This window comes from Oryza glaberrima, chromosome 1 (assembly GCF_000147395.1).
Source record: "Oryza glaberrima chromosome 1, OglaRS2, whole genome shotgun sequence".
Classification (NCBI taxonomy): Eukaryota; Viridiplantae; Streptophyta; class Magnoliopsida; order Poales; family Poaceae; genus Oryza; species Oryza glaberrima.
In genome coordinates, this window is record NC_068326.1 from 26,560,684 (window position 1) to 26,576,136 (window position 15,453).

The 15,453-nt window shown below is 38.9% G+C and overlaps 2 protein-coding genes across 2 annotated transcripts; both read right to left on the reverse strand.

Moving 5' to 3' along the window:
* Positions 1 to 4,833: 4,833 nt before the first annotated feature.
* LOC127781603 (phosphatidylinositol/phosphatidylcholine transfer protein SFH6-like) lies at positions 4,834 to 10,850 on the reverse strand. The gene is made up of 15 exons (XM_052308589.1): positions 10,078 to 10,850; positions 9,338 to 9,641; positions 9,117 to 9,213; positions 8,757 to 9,023; positions 8,601 to 8,678; positions 8,353 to 8,454; positions 8,223 to 8,272; positions 8,047 to 8,146; positions 7,840 to 7,938; positions 7,644 to 7,754; positions 7,303 to 7,426; positions 6,732 to 6,887; positions 6,487 to 6,653; positions 6,151 to 6,225; positions 4,834 to 5,625 (listed from the first exon to the last, which is right to left on the reverse strand). Exons 1-15 carry the CDS (start codon positions 10,436 to 10,438, stop codon positions 5,605 to 5,607), a joined length of 2,112 nt encoding a protein of 703 aa, XP_052164549.1. The 5' UTR covers positions 10,439 to 10,850; the 3' UTR covers positions 4,834 to 5,604.
* An 86-nt stretch (positions 10,851 to 10,936) lies between these two features.
* LOC127781651 (bifunctional nuclease 1) lies at positions 10,937 to 14,499 on the reverse strand. The gene is made up of 11 exons (XM_052308655.1): positions 14,377 to 14,499; positions 13,862 to 14,175; positions 13,411 to 13,581; positions 13,274 to 13,323; positions 13,099 to 13,155; positions 12,739 to 12,804; positions 12,339 to 12,413; positions 11,784 to 11,899; positions 11,608 to 11,699; positions 11,287 to 11,345; positions 10,937 to 11,172 (listed from the first exon to the last, which is right to left on the reverse strand). Exons 2-10 carry the CDS (start codon positions 14,172 to 14,174, stop codon positions 11,290 to 11,292), a joined length of 996 nt encoding a protein of 331 aa, XP_052164615.1. The 5' UTR covers position 14,175; positions 14,377 to 14,499; the 3' UTR covers positions 10,937 to 11,172; positions 11,287 to 11,289.
* Positions 14,500 to 15,453: the final 954 nt, after the last annotated feature.

Below are 15,453 nucleotides of genomic sequence, written 5' to 3' on the forward strand. Positions count from 1 at the left end.
CTTATAAAAAAATATGTAAGGCTTCCGTTTGGGTTTTTGTTAGTCGTCGTTTGTCACTCCGACTCTATCCACATCACGTTCCATCCTCACATAATTCTTTTGTGTGTAGCCAACACCCTTGTCGACAGCCGATACGAAACAGATACTCCCACCATCATATTTTAAGTGTAGCTGTTGGTTTCTCTGCTTAATGTTTGACCGTCCATCTTATTTAAAAAATATAAAAAATTAAAAAAATAAGTCACGTATAAAGTATTATTTATATTTTATCATCTAATAAAAAACTACTAATTATAAAAAATTTCAAATAAGACGAAAGATCAAACGTTAAACATAGAAGCTCATAGCTGCACTTAAAATTACGATAGAGAGAGTACAAAATAGGATCAGAATCTGGTTCCAAACCAGGACTGTGGGCTATTTCCATGGATTCTGCTTTGTTGATCGAGCCCACGAGGACTAGACCCACCACGGTCCCCGTTTGGAAACTAAAAGGCTGATGAGAGGAGAAAAAAATGGGGACGAAACGCAATCAAAGCAAAGATTTATTTACTAAGTGCAGTTCCAACCCTCCACCTAGTATAGTTTCTATTGCATTAACTATATTATCATGTAAAACTTTTAGTTTATGTGGCACTATATTAATTAAGAGAGAGAGTGAAGAGAGGAAGAAACTGGGTCTCATGTAAGACCCAGCTTCAACACAAGAACCTATGCACTAAACACTATCAAGTTTTGCATTGGAAGAGAGTAGTGTCTTCATAATAGATGAAGAATAAATATGATTGGTATAAAAAAGAGAGATGATGTATTTATTAATGGCCTACTTTAAGAAATCATGGGTTGTGGAGTGTAGTTTCTATTGTGATGTCTTATTGACATGACACCATAGACACTGCTTATAGACACTATGGGTTGGGACTGCCCTAATGAGTAACAAATCCATACACCTGCAGTCTCCTCTGCCACATCTTTTGACCTCCTAATCCACCTTCTATCCGTATTCCAGGCCAGCATTCTACCACATTAGATTGAGTGATTAGGTAGAGAAGAAAAGTGAAGAAAGACGATGAGCCACCCCTAAATCAAGAGGCAACCTCCACATAAATTTCAAGAAAAGTGTGAGAGCATTAGAGATATTGGTATTTATGTACTAGAGGTGATATATTGTATGGATTGTCTCTTACTTTCTTTATTTCACAATGTAAGTCATTCTAACATTTCTCATATTCATATTGATGCTAATGAATCTATCTGCATCAATATGAATGTGAAAAATGTTAAAATGACTTATATTGTAAAACGGAGGGAGTAGTTCATGAGTAAATAAAATAGATAAATTTAAAGATAATGGTCATATCTATCATAGCACTTGCCATTAGCCTCTTCCTTCACTACCATGCAGTCCATGCTCACTGAGACAGGAGAAAAAATGATAATCTTTGGGGATTAGAGCGCGGAGGAGGAGGGAAGTGAAAGGATAATGACACCACGCTAGACATGGCCAATCGCCACTGATGGAATTATCGCGGATGACACGAACAGTCACTCTGCCAAATCACCAACACCTCTCTTGCTCGGTCCAAAGGAGTCAGAGGACGGTTTAGAGGTTAGACTGGGGGATAATTTGTCTAAAGTCACTAGCTATTATGACTGACCAAATGGATCTGATGGCTCTCAGCGCACCGATGCCGACTCGGGCTATCACCTGCCACTGGGAGTGCTCGTAGCATGTGAATGAGAGAGATGGGCCACGCTCATGTGTGTAAACAAGCTGGCTCGTTTTCACGGCACATATTTTCAATTACGAGCCGTTTTCTTCATTTCCCAGCCATGTTAAATTGGTTTTTTATTTATTAAATTAGTTTTAGCACTCTTTGAGTCATTAAAAATTACTGAAAATCGAAATAAAATTTAAGGCTAAATTTAGTTAAATATTTTTTATGGTGCAGAATTATTTTTCTAAACAAAGTTGAGTTTTCATGACATTATGTTTAATGACACAAATGTAAATAAGGTGTATAAATTTCCAACACGGTCCTTAGCATAATCACAAAAATATATTTTTTCAAATTCATGTAACCTTTAACATAAGCTTATATTTTTCCCGTTACAATGCACAGGCACTATTTTCTAGTCAACATAAAGAATTGAAAATCCTTGAAAAAATTAGGCGTGATATAACAAGTAACTTTTGTAACATTTGCAGTATATTTTTCATACTTCCACCGAAAGATATGGCTGCCTAATATCCTTCAATTATCCACGTGTTACTTGTATGCATGTAAATTTGGTCGTACATGTAGCATTCCTCACCGGAACCCATTCGGTGCCCTAGTCCACTTGTTGCTGACGATCGTGATGTTCCATGACGAAACAAAAACCATGACGGGAAAAGGGCACAGCAAGCTCGATTTGGAAGCGTCGAATGTGGAAGCAGCAGTACGTTGGTGCAACAATTTGGGTGAAGAATGGGAGATTCTAGCGGTCAGATCCTACAAGCTATACGTACGAGTCGATCAATCAAGTCTAATCACCCACTTCAACTAGATGGACAGATGGTCGTGTGGCTCTTGCACGTTGCACGTCTGCTTGATTGGTTGGTCTGACGCCATAAGCGCATGATGATGTCCCCAAACATCAAAACTGCGTGCCAAGAAAAAAGACCGCGTACATGCCGAGGTATCACGAGAAGAATATGCATCAGAAATTCCCATTCCGTGGTGGTGTTTGGATTCGAGTACTAAAGTTACTTTAGTACATGTCACATTAAATTTTTGAAAACTAATTTAGAGTATTAAACATAGACTATTTACAAAACTAATTATATAAATAAGAGCTAATTCATGAGATAAATTTTTTGAGCCTAATTAATCCATAATTAGATAATGTTTACTGTAGCATCACATAGACTAATCATGGGTTAATTAGGCTCAATAGATTCGTCTCGCGAATTAGTCCAGAGTTATAGAATGGGTTTTGTCAATAGTCTACGTTTAATACTTCTAATTAGTGTTCAAATATCCGATGTGATAAAGGACTAAAAATCCTATCACATCGGATGTTTGATATTAATTAGAAGTATTAAGCGTAGACTAATAATAAAACTAATTGCATAAATGAGAGCTAATTCACGAGACAAATTTTTTAAACCTAATTAATCCATAATTAGCACATGTTTACTATAGCATCACATAGGCTAATCATGTATTATTAATTAGTCTCAATAGATTTGTCTCGCGAATTAGTCCAGGGTTACAAAATGGGTTTTGTTATTAGTCTATATTTAATACTTCTAATTAGTATTAAACATCCGATAAAGTACTAAAATTTTAGCCCTGATCCAAACAGCCCCTCAGGGGATTAGTATTGCACTGGTTTCCGATTGATCATAGTTGAAAGTGGATTAGTATTGCACTGGTCGGTACCATGTGCTTTCACACTTATGTTAAGCGCTTGTGTATATGTCCCTCGCTACAAAAATATAGTTATCTTTAAATTTTAAATTTATTCCAAATATAACTACATAGGATTATAAAGAGTTGATTTTTTTTCACCTACCTTCCCATCCTACCGCTATCAATCTACTTTTCGTAGTATTATGTTGTATCCAATCCTATAATGAGTTGTTATATTTTAAGATAAAGGTAATATATTACACAACCGCCTAGCCCTAGATTATAATGAGGGTTATTTTTACATTGCACAGTACTCCCTCCGTTTCATAATGTAAGACTTTCTAGCATTGCTCATATTCATATAAATTTAATGAATCTAGACACACATATCTAGATTCATTAACATCCATATGAATGTGAGCAATGCTAGAAAGACTTACATTATAAAACAGAGGTAGTAGCTTTTATTAGTCCTTCCAAGTATTTCCCTACCATGTGTTGGTTTTCTTATAGTCCCTCCAAGTGCTTCCATACCATATGTTTTGTTTGGGAATGAGGTGAGATAGGTTGGACTCATATGAGATGGTCTCTATCCATTTGACATGAGAAATAAGATGATCCTACTTTTTACTTTTTAAGAGAAGACCCACATGCCAGCGAGAGAAAAAGTTGGGTTGATTTTGTCCGTTAGTTTTTTATGGAATATGTCAACCCAGATCTTAGGAATATCCCCTATCAGTAACCATCCCGTTACATTTGTTCTTAAACCAAACACCATAAAAAATAGGTTCAACCCAATCTGATCTATACCAACCCTTCAACCAAACATATGCTTAGTAGCTACTCCATCCTTTTCAAATTGATCATCATATAATAGAATTCAAAATTTTTCAAATTGATAATCATATAACCGCATGGACACGTATTTCATCAAAATACAATTAATGTAGCATGGGAGAATGTGTGCATACTAAGGTGTAGTATTTGGCATAGTGTTTTAAACGATACGTGCATTGTGTGAAAATGTGTGCATGTATCTTAATTGATGTGATTTAAATTATTCTTGGTTTTGGTGCATAAACATATCCCCTCCATTCCAAATTGATCTACATATTTCATAGGTACACCAAGACCAAGAAAAGTTAATAACTCTCCCATACTATATTTACTCTAGCAACAAACTCGATGTATACACCATCCCCACTATTTTCTAGCCAATAGTAAATCAAGATATTACATGTGGGTTATAAATACTTGTGTACATGGATACATGCATCAATGTCTATTTACTCCAATGCACAAATAACGAATAGACTTAATGAATGAATATAAATATGTAGATTATTTAGGAATAACCTCAAAAAAAAAACTATACGTAGATCAATTTGGAACGGAGGGAGTATATGATATGATCAATTTAGGAAGGAGTGAGTATATTTTGACACTGAGAGGATAATTTTTCTTTTAAGTAGATGAATAGAAATTCGGCATCTATATCCACAGCCAAAAGTTACATGGATAAAAAATTCAGGCCCCAAAACTAAGAAGCAACAGAATATAGCAAAGAAAAGACGAGAAGACTAAGCTTCTATCTTTAGCTGCCTCACGAACCCTGTCGCGCTAAAAAACCGCCCGCTTCACGTACCCTGCTGCGCCAAAAAACCGCACCGTCTTGATCTTGATACACAACTCTCATCCATATTTCATTCGTCACTATGTCCCTAAAATCGGCCGAATCCAATCGATTCAGATCTGACAATTTCCAGTCCCTAGTGTCTTCGCTCACCGACGCTATCCAGTGGAGGCAGAGAAGAAGCCCCTCCAATATAGTTTTGCACTGAAAGACCTACTTGGGATACTTCTCCAGGCTACTAGTTTTTACATTTTGTTTATGAACGTTTGACTAATATATCATAACATCTCAATCGATCATGAAAACAAGATATCAATTCTACATGTTACACCCTTTATTTCTCTGAACTACACGCCGCACCTTGCAAAATTTAGAAATACACCTAAGCCTATTAAGTCAAATAGGTGGCAAAGTGACCACCCACCTTTCTTTCTTTCTTTAATATTCAGAGATACACGGCTGAACAAAATATTCACAGTTTTAAAATTGGACAAAGAGTCCAACTTACAAGTATTCAGTTGACAGAAGAACACGAAACCTTCGAGGAGAAAAGCAAGCAAGCCACTCTGGTACTTAGAAGCAGAACCTCTTTTTCTGCATATAATGGATGAACACATATGAATTGGCTAGCTCAGTGCTATGAGATACTCTTTACATTTTTTTTTCTAATACTATATGATGTTGTTGACTTTTAGATATATGGTTGACCATTCATCTTATTAAGAAAACTATGCAAGTATTATTTATTTTGTTATGATTTATTTTTTTATTAAAGATACTTCAAGCATAACTTATATTTTTTATATTTACACTTTTTTTAATAAAACGAATGGTTAACGTATGTTAAACATTAATGGCGTCATATATTTAAAAACAGAGGGAGTACGAGAGAACAGGGATGTGTGAACCAAATCATGAAGTTCCCTTTGACTCAATCTAGTTTAACTTAAAAAAACACGCACTTAGCAACAAAGAATAAATTCATTTTTATATAAACTAGCGGGTCAATAGGTACTTCTGGGTGAACTCACTCACATCCATAACTAGAGAGTAGTTGGCATCAAGAACAAGCATTTCTCAAAAGGAAAGAGTAATTCATAGGAAAAATCCACAACTTACCCGAAATTGAATATTCTTTTGCTGGTCGGCGTATGCAAGCAGTTCGTCCAGCCTCATCAATGCATCATAAAGCATCTGCTCATGGGAGAAACAAAGGTCAATATGGAAAATCGCAATTTTTTGTTCAGTTCTTAGTTCTTACTATAGCGAACAATCAAGAAATTCGGTGAACTGCCAATTCTTGGGTGTAATAGTATAACATATAGAAACATTACCTCAGAACAGTAGTTATATCCTTGATACCACTAAGCAATAAGCTATCTAACGAGAGTACATCTTCCTTGTCACACATGCACACCCACAGAGTGCATATGATATGTCAAGACTCAACAGTACCTTCTTTGTAGATATTAGCTCGGCTTCCAATGCATCAACACGGTGAATGGCTCCATTGAGCAATTCCTCTCTATCCGGTGGCATTTGAGATTGCTTTGCTTCAAGCTCCTGTAATTTCTCCTCCAATTCACCAAGACGTCTCAATACAGACGAATGTGTACCGTTTTCTGTGAATCCGGGAGAAGATGGAGGTCAAAACTCTTCCAAAAACTCAATTTCTTGAGGGAACTCAGCACTATAGTTACCACGGGAAATGGCCTGGCTTGATAGACTTGCAGTCACTCTGCTTGGGACAGAACGAAGCACGGCAACAAAGCTCACGATTAAGACTATCAACCACGCAGTAATTCGATTTCGAAGCCCTCCCAGTTCCATCGTTATGTTTCTCAACGAGAACGAATCTGTGTAAAACATGCAACAAACTCGGTCAAAATCACTCCAATAAACTCTTGGTGGGCTTACCGGTCACCACTCACTACATACTATAATGTAATGGCATGTTTGGTTTGAGGAATGAGATGACCACTTGATCTTATACAGGTCGCTTGGTTTGAGGAATGGAATGGATTTGTCCATCATCTCTAAAAAGTACATACTAAATGAGAAACTGAGAAATGGAGTCATTCCACTAGATTTGAGAGATGGTCCCATGATGGATCACCCATTCTAGATAGTTTGATTCCTCAAACCAAACGGCCAACAAAATTCCCAGTATCTCACATTTCCCTAGTTGCATATGGGGGTACGAATGTTTGAAATCAGCAAGTAGACAACTTCTCAATAAGAGGTACAAGTATGAAGGTGTCATATAAAGACCTGAATTAAAAGCCATTGAGCTGGTTGATGGACCGGCGCATGTGTCCACAGCCTTGTCAACAACAGGGATGTCCTCTACTCTGGGAGGGGCACCAGATGTGGAAGTATTTCCCGGCAATTTGGACTGCAGAAATATAAAAAGATGCATTTATGATCATATTTACCAACATAAAGATTGATTAAGGAGGAAGAAAATTAAGAATGCCACATCATTGTTTAGAGTGAGTACTAATCAGTAATCTGAGCTCAGCCTTGTGCAGTTGAAAAGACCAATAGAACGAGTACTAATCATTAATATCAGCCTCGTGCAGTTGAAAAAACCAAAAGGTACAAGATCTTGCCTCGTCAACGGGTGTCAAATGAGGGTTTATGATGGGGTTAACTGAAGCTGTAGGAGATGAAACATCTTCCATTTCAGAACTAGACTCAGCAGAGGCATCGCTGCATTTTTTCTGCGAGGGGATAGAATCAAGCTTCTAACGGATAGTTGTTATTTTAAGATGATGTATGAGTAATCTCCATTCAAAGCATGCTTACAGTTAAGTGTCTAGGGTTAATATAACATATTTTCTTCCCATCAACGCTTGATATAGCAAGAATTTGCCGTCCATAGTTTGCTTCACCATTAAGGACCCTCTGAAAATCATAGACACATTATTTTAGTGTACAGGATTTCTTTTCAAAAAAAAAAAAGGTGTACAGGATGAATAAGAAGAAGGGTAGGGTTCAGGAAGAGTGGAAGACCTTTATTATGTCAGGATCCTTCCAAGGACCTTTATCTGATTTTATGCAACCTCCATGTTCTTCACACCTGCATTTGCCACCCAGAAAATCTGGAAGTTCACTGAAAACATGAATTAAACAAAATTATTAGGATAGGAACCAAACGACAGTATTTGTGACAGTAGAAAAGACCTAACCTCTCATCAATAGTTTCAAGTAGCTTATTTTGGTATTTGCTTCCAAGGACCTAGGTGAAAAAAGACAGATAAGGCTATTATCACATACTAGAAGTAAATATTATTCTGAATAACAATTTTCAATACTTACATGAATCTTCGAAGCAGTTTGTGGATCAAGAAATGATTTTATTGTACCCCATAACATCTTGAAGCCTTGGCCAGCATTTATAATGTACAATCGGTGCAAGGTCTGCACGAGCACTAGAAAGGCATTAGATAAGTCCTTTGTTATGACCCCAGATAAAAACAAGTTCTATAGAAATGTATATAGTGACAAAAAACGAAGTGAAAGGGCAATAGTGAAAAATAACATTAAAACATAATGGAATCACCTACCTCTGGATAGTTGTCATTGTTGATCTTCTGAAGTCGCATGATTAGCTCTCTTGCATCTTTTGAGAAGTTCTTCAAACCCTTCACATAAAAAACAAGTTAACTACTAATCTACCCAGAAATTTTGGCGATAGCAAGATTGGCTATAAAATAACATACCACTCCTTGCACATCCAAGATAGTACTGCACGAATCTATGTGCCTTTTTGCAGCAATGGAGCAAGCTGGAAACCTCATCTGCAAGCACTTCTCAGACTCCTTGACATGATACTTTACATATCTGTCAATAGTTGTGACTTGTACTAATTTGTTGGGATCAACTTTTCCAATTAGTTCTATGTAGACAGGCCTTCCCTCTTTATCCACACCATGGTAAAATTGTGGATAGCACTCCAGAATATCATCTAATTCGCTATAGTCAAATTCCTAAATGATCCAGATGTCAAACTTCCAGAAGTTACATGAAGAAAGACTATCACTACCTACGTACTGGAGCATATGGTCCAGTCTCTGCTTTACCTCTATGTTGTCAGCCCCGAACTCCTTCCTCCATCTAAGCATTTCCGACCACATATGTTTTGCTTTATCAATATCAAATTTTCGCGCTTTCAGGAACCTACATGTGTAACATGTCATAGGCACATGAAGAAATTTTAAATCAAATAAGCAACGCTGAATTTTCTGCAGGAGTAAGGAGAAATCCAAGTAACTGTGACTCTGAGATCAGAAAAAAATTGCACCTCAACATCACGTGATAATCATCATGACGTTCTGGCAACAAGCCCTCATCATGTAAGCACCGGTGAAATCTTTGGACAGCTTCCAGCTCCTTGACATCCCTTATGTCCTCTATAGAGGCTACATGGTCGCCGACCCTCCTTCTTCTCTTCCTTCTCAAGGAACGCCTAAATTTATTTCCAGCACTGATAGCTCGGTTCTTGAAGGAGACTGCCTTGGCCTTTTTGTCACCTTCTGAGTTGTCCTCATCGGATTTCCACTCTTTCTTATCATCATCATGCACAATGCCTTCAAAACCTGCACCTGCTATATAGTTTCAACGAAATGCCCCTCCTCCTAATCAGGTTGAAATGGTAACAACTACATTGAAAATAATCAATACGAGAGCAGAGTACATAGGAGTTGCAATTAACTGAAAGCAGCGCAATTACACGCACGTTAAAAAAATTAGGGAGGTGTGATTATAATCTCTACAGGTGCTAAACTACTACTATTAAAATTTCAATCCCACTCGAACATGAACTATTTGTCTATTTCCGAGTGATTTGCCATGTTCTCTACTTGCCCCAATGAACCCCCTCACAGAATCAATCTCTCTGCAACCGCAATTTTCCGGTGTTCGCGAATGACAAGCAGGTAAGCATTGCATAAACGAGAACGGGCAACGCATGGCGGCATGGAGAAACAACGAATCATCAGGGAACACGCAGTCGAAGGAAGAAGGGAAACAGTTCGCACTCACAGGGCCGATCAATGGACCCCGCCATCTTCGCCTTCCCCACCCGCGGTCCGACCTCGATTCCTCGCAGGGTAATCGAGTCCCCGAGCCTCGCCGCTCGCCGATGAACCAGGGTTTCCGGCGGAGGAATGCGCGGAGACAGGAGGGGCACGAGAATGGAGAGAGATGGCTCGTTTGAAATTGATTGTTTTTCTTTTGATTTAGGAGGAATATTTTGATGCTTTTGTTTTGGGGGAGAGGGGAAGAGAAGCTTCTGTTTTCTTTTCATCGGTGGAGGAAGGGGACAGGGCAAGAGGGGAGGGGGTGTTACACGTATCCTCTCGTGGACCGGGCCCATAGGCTCGCAACAACCGCGACGCTGCATCAGCCTGCACGTAGGCGTGCCACGTGGGCGGCTCACATCGGCTCTGGTCCGTCGACCTGGCGAGCGCGTGCCACGCGTCGCGCATGGGCGCACGGTACGCCCGTAATATGAGGAGATCGAGCCGGTGTAGAGCGGCTAGAGCCCACTATGGTGAACCAGCTCCGTTTGATCTGCAGATGCCGATGCTTATGAGCCGTTGATTTCTCCTTGGAGGTTCTGATTGGCCTGATCGGGACACGCTCGCAGGCTCGCAGCAGTGGACGGCGCTGGTGATTTTTTTTTTTCCCTTTTTTTGAGATTCGCTGGTGGGGTTTCACGTCTATGGAGTATGGACAAGGTTCACCGAAATTTATTCTGGACGTGACGGTTCGAGGCTTTTGGGCCGGGCTGGAACTTGAGAGTACAGTTGTTGGTTCGGGCCGAAACTTAGTTCGGAGCAAAAACAGGTATTCACCGCAAACTAAATAGGCATACAAATTCAAATCAGAAGCACGAGGATTCGTGTAAAGCAATTTGCTTAACGTTTTGCTAAAATCAATCGTGAGTGACAAACATGGGCACCTTTTGAGTCAATTTTACAACCAACGCCACCACGAATTGAAAGCACCCAAAATCATGTTCTAGTATGTATATGTATCTATGTATAGGTTCTTCTGTAAGTATTTACAAAGTTCTTCTTGATGTTTGGCTTTATGCACTTCAGGCGGACTAGTATGTACACCTCCCTTCAGGAACTGATCAAGAAAAGTGAATTGTCATCCTGTCAGTTTGATCGAGCTAGTGTACGTGAAAGTTGACAAAGAAATTGACTATATGAAGATTTCAAGAATGGCATGGGCGACTGTTACCTGTTAAATCATGTTCTTTTTCTTTGCCCGGAACATGAAAAGCTGATCTCTGTATTGAGCTGAAACAGATGATACCAGATATTAGCCGCCATGAACATTCTGCTGCATATATTTGTGAGTCGGGAGGCGGATAAAAAAAAACAAAGACTTCCCATTTAGGGCCCATTTTGAACGCAGGAATTTTGTACGAATTAGTTGCAATTTCCACAAAAGAAAAACTATAAAATTTATCTGTTCCAGAGGAGGCAAAATAATGCAATGCAACACTGTCACAATGTATGACTATTTTACTATATGCATTTTAAGCCAACAAGAGCTTACCAGCATCTTTGTAGCGTTCCTCAACAGCAGCGACCAGCATATTGCGGACCAAATCAAACTCTTGGGCCTCAAAGCAAGGTTGATCGTCAGGCCTTCAAATGGTACGGGATGCATTAGCAGTGCTTTAAAATAAACCTTTCTTTACTGAAACCTATGAAGCTACTTTTGTTACAAACCTGTCAAGTCTTGTGTATTGGAATTGGTCTGAGCTTACATAGCTCTCAGATGGTGTTGGTTGTACAACTTTCAATCCATTGTTATACGCTATACGCCTATTCACTTGTATAGGAACCTATGTAAAGTTAGAATAAATTGGAATGAGTATCATAAACATCCATTTAGCAGCAAAACACCAAGAAGATCAGGATTTTTCCACATTCTTTGATTGCTGTACTCAAATCATTGGTTATGAAAATTTCCTCAAATGATTTAAAAGGAAATAAAAAGGAGTACCTCTAGAAGTATTGCATGCAAATCATATCATCCACAAATAACAAGGTTAAGCAACAGCACCAAAAAATAGATCACTTTTCTGACAGGACAAGGGAATCCTGTTTGCTGGTTTTACAGTTTTGTGGCTAGCGCTCAAACAGATAGATGCATGTTATAACCCCCAACATACAACTAAGTCACAGCACTTCCAATATTCTGGGATTAGCAGCCTTAAAGGAAATATGGCCAGCACTCAGCAATTAATCAGAAGCACAGCTGCACAGGAGATGAATGCACACCTTACACCGGAAAGCAATGTTGATGGCATCTGATGGCTTGAGATCTAAGCTAATAGTCTCCTCTTCATTGCCAATCTGGATATCATGACACCATACTTCAGACAAAAGTAAAATAGATACTCCCTCCGTACTCGTAAAGAAAGTCGTTTAGAACAATGTTTAAGTCAAACCTTAGGAATATAAATCATGAATAACTCTCAAGTTGTTGAGTTTGAAAATGTAAAATTATATGAATAGATTTGTCTTGAAAAATACTTTCATAAAAGTATACATATATCACTTTTCAATAAATATTTTTATAGAAACAAGAAGTCAAAGTTGTGTTTTGGAGACCGTGTCGCTGTCCAAAACGACTTCCTTTATGAGTATGGAGGGAGTAGTTCATGTGAAGTCATTTTACCTTAGCAAGATACAATCGAGAATAGTATGCATCATGGACCATTTCTGTAATCCGCACCAAACGTACCTAAAGGGAACAGATCTGAAGTAATCAAGTAACTGATAAATGGACATATTATATGACATTTAAGAGAACAGATCAGCAGACCGTGAACTCTGGAAAACAGCTTTCCACTAGGACACTTTAGAAAAGATGTATGTATTGTCCAAGTGCATGATAACCAGCATACATTAAGTAATAAAACTAAAATAGTAACACACTTAAGCACACCCATGAAACACTAAACAGAAAACCTAAACCATGAAGCCACACGAAAGTTGCAAAAGAAAGTCTGCTTATAAGATCTCATCTTAAACTCACCGCATATCCCATCCTTTCGGTCATCTCCTTTACCACATTATAAATAGTTGGCCTTGGCTGGAAAGACAGAATAGTCATGCAAATCAGATATAGTACATGAAAACAATTTAAAACCAGAATCATGTGGATGCTTAACATCTAACATATATTTATTAAAGCTATATCCAACTCTTACAATTCGAATGTTCCGAAGGGCAGCCAGCAACATAATACTTGGTGTTTCCACTGGAAAAAAGTAATGTGAGTATATCACACAATTAGAAAAGCATCTGCATAAGTGGAAAGCATGCCCAAGCAAGAATTAATACGTACTGACGATAATTGGAAGCAAAAGATCACTTCCATCTTCCATCTTCAGAACAATAGCATGGTGAGGTGCAGAATCCCGCAATCTTAATACCCGCGGGTTGTTTTGGACACATCTAAGGTTTTTGCCATCACGCATTTTAATCACAAATCCATCAGATACACTTCTGAGCTCAACTGCAAGGACAGATAAAACCACAAGTTTAATCTCAGAAATGTACAATGGTTGTTTGGCAATCGGCATAAATGATATACTAGTGATATGTAACTAATACTGCAACAGTAGCTTGGCATAAACGGTATGTAGCTGATCAAACAACAGCAACTGTTTCAAAGGCTCACAGCGAACTTCCCAACTCCCAACAAACAGTGGGCCGGACCCGGACATTGCTCGAACGACTATGCATCAAAACCCAATGAAGTTACAAGTTACAGTGTAACAGAAGTAAGCAATTACCAGCCTCCATCACGCTGGAGTTGACGAACTCCTCGCCGCTGGCGTCGTAATCCGCGGCAGCGGCGCCGTCCCCGTCGGAAGACGAGCCGTAACTGCAACAAACAGGCCAGACCCAGCCGCTTCGCGCATGCCGCTCGGACGGGAAACCGAAGAACCTGCGCGCCGCCCGGTAGTGGTCTCCCTGCAACCCACAGGCTCGTCTCCTCAGGTGCACGCGCCTAAGCAGCTGCCCGCTGATCTTCGCGTCGGAGGTCAGGGCGCCGGTCGCCGGAGCAGCATAGCGCGGGAGAACCGGCCCGTTGATGATCTCCATCCTTGAATTTTTACCATAAACCAAACCGTCATAAACGAACTCAAAGGCAACAGAAACATCAGAACTCAACTTGGAGAAAGGAATCGATGCGATTTTCACCGAACGAGAGGTCCAATTAGCGAAATGAGACCACAGCGAATTGGCAGAAACCACCAAATTGAAGAGTTGGACGTTCTAGAGATTGAGGGATGAACTAGCTTACCACCGATCCTGGCGGGGAGAAGGGCCTGAATGCCTGATCCGAGCTGAAAGACGCAGGAATTTCGGAGGATTTTGGTAAAGTTTTTGGCTCGAAAATTTTTTAGCCAAATGTTAAAACCCTTATCGCTAAACCCGACGGCTTTTATGGCGGATGCGGTTGGCTGCAAGAACTGACGGTATTACCCTTAGATATTTATGGCAGCAGCGGACGCTTTTTAAGGGTGTTTTGGGGAATACGGATGACCGGATGGAGTGGCCATTTCTGTCCGTTTGACTGTAATGGAGAGATCGCTCCATCAGGATATTTTTTCTTTGGATAGAAAGCGTAAGCGTGATGTGGAAAGGCGGAAGATATTTCATATTATACAAAGAAGAATATACTTCCTCCGTTTCACGATGTAAGAGTTTCTAGCATTGCTTATATTCATATCGATGTTAATAAATTTAGACATATATATGTATTTAGATTCACTAACATCTATATAAATATAGACAATACTAAAAGGTCTTACAATATGAAATGGATGGAGTAGTTATTTAACCCAACAGGAGTTCTATTTTACTATTGTTATAAAATGTAATATATGAAGGTTGTATTTGCCAAGTCCCAAGTTGGCCAAGTAACATCAACAACATGCTATAATTTTTAGTGGGAAAATTAGAACCATGCCATTATAATTTTGTAAAATTTGTTATATGTCATCCTGATCCACATGTCATTGACTCATGTGGGTCTTATGTCATTGAGATACCGATGACATATCTCAAACTTTGCAAAGTTATAATGGCATGGTAAAGTTTATTTCGGTCCTTGAATTTGGCTCAAAGTTCATTTTTCACCCTAGGTGCTATAAAATAATTGATTTTATATATACGTGGTGCAATCGATCGCCCAACCACCAAAAAAAAAGATGGCATGTAGATCATCACATGTAATTGTGACAAGTTTGTGGTGTTTGAGTTTAACAAACAAAATTTACTTATATTCTAGTATTCAAGATATTTTCTGTGAAAAGTACTCTCTCCATCTCAATTTGATCATCCCCTAAGGTTTCTAAGATCTTCCTAAAATAATCAT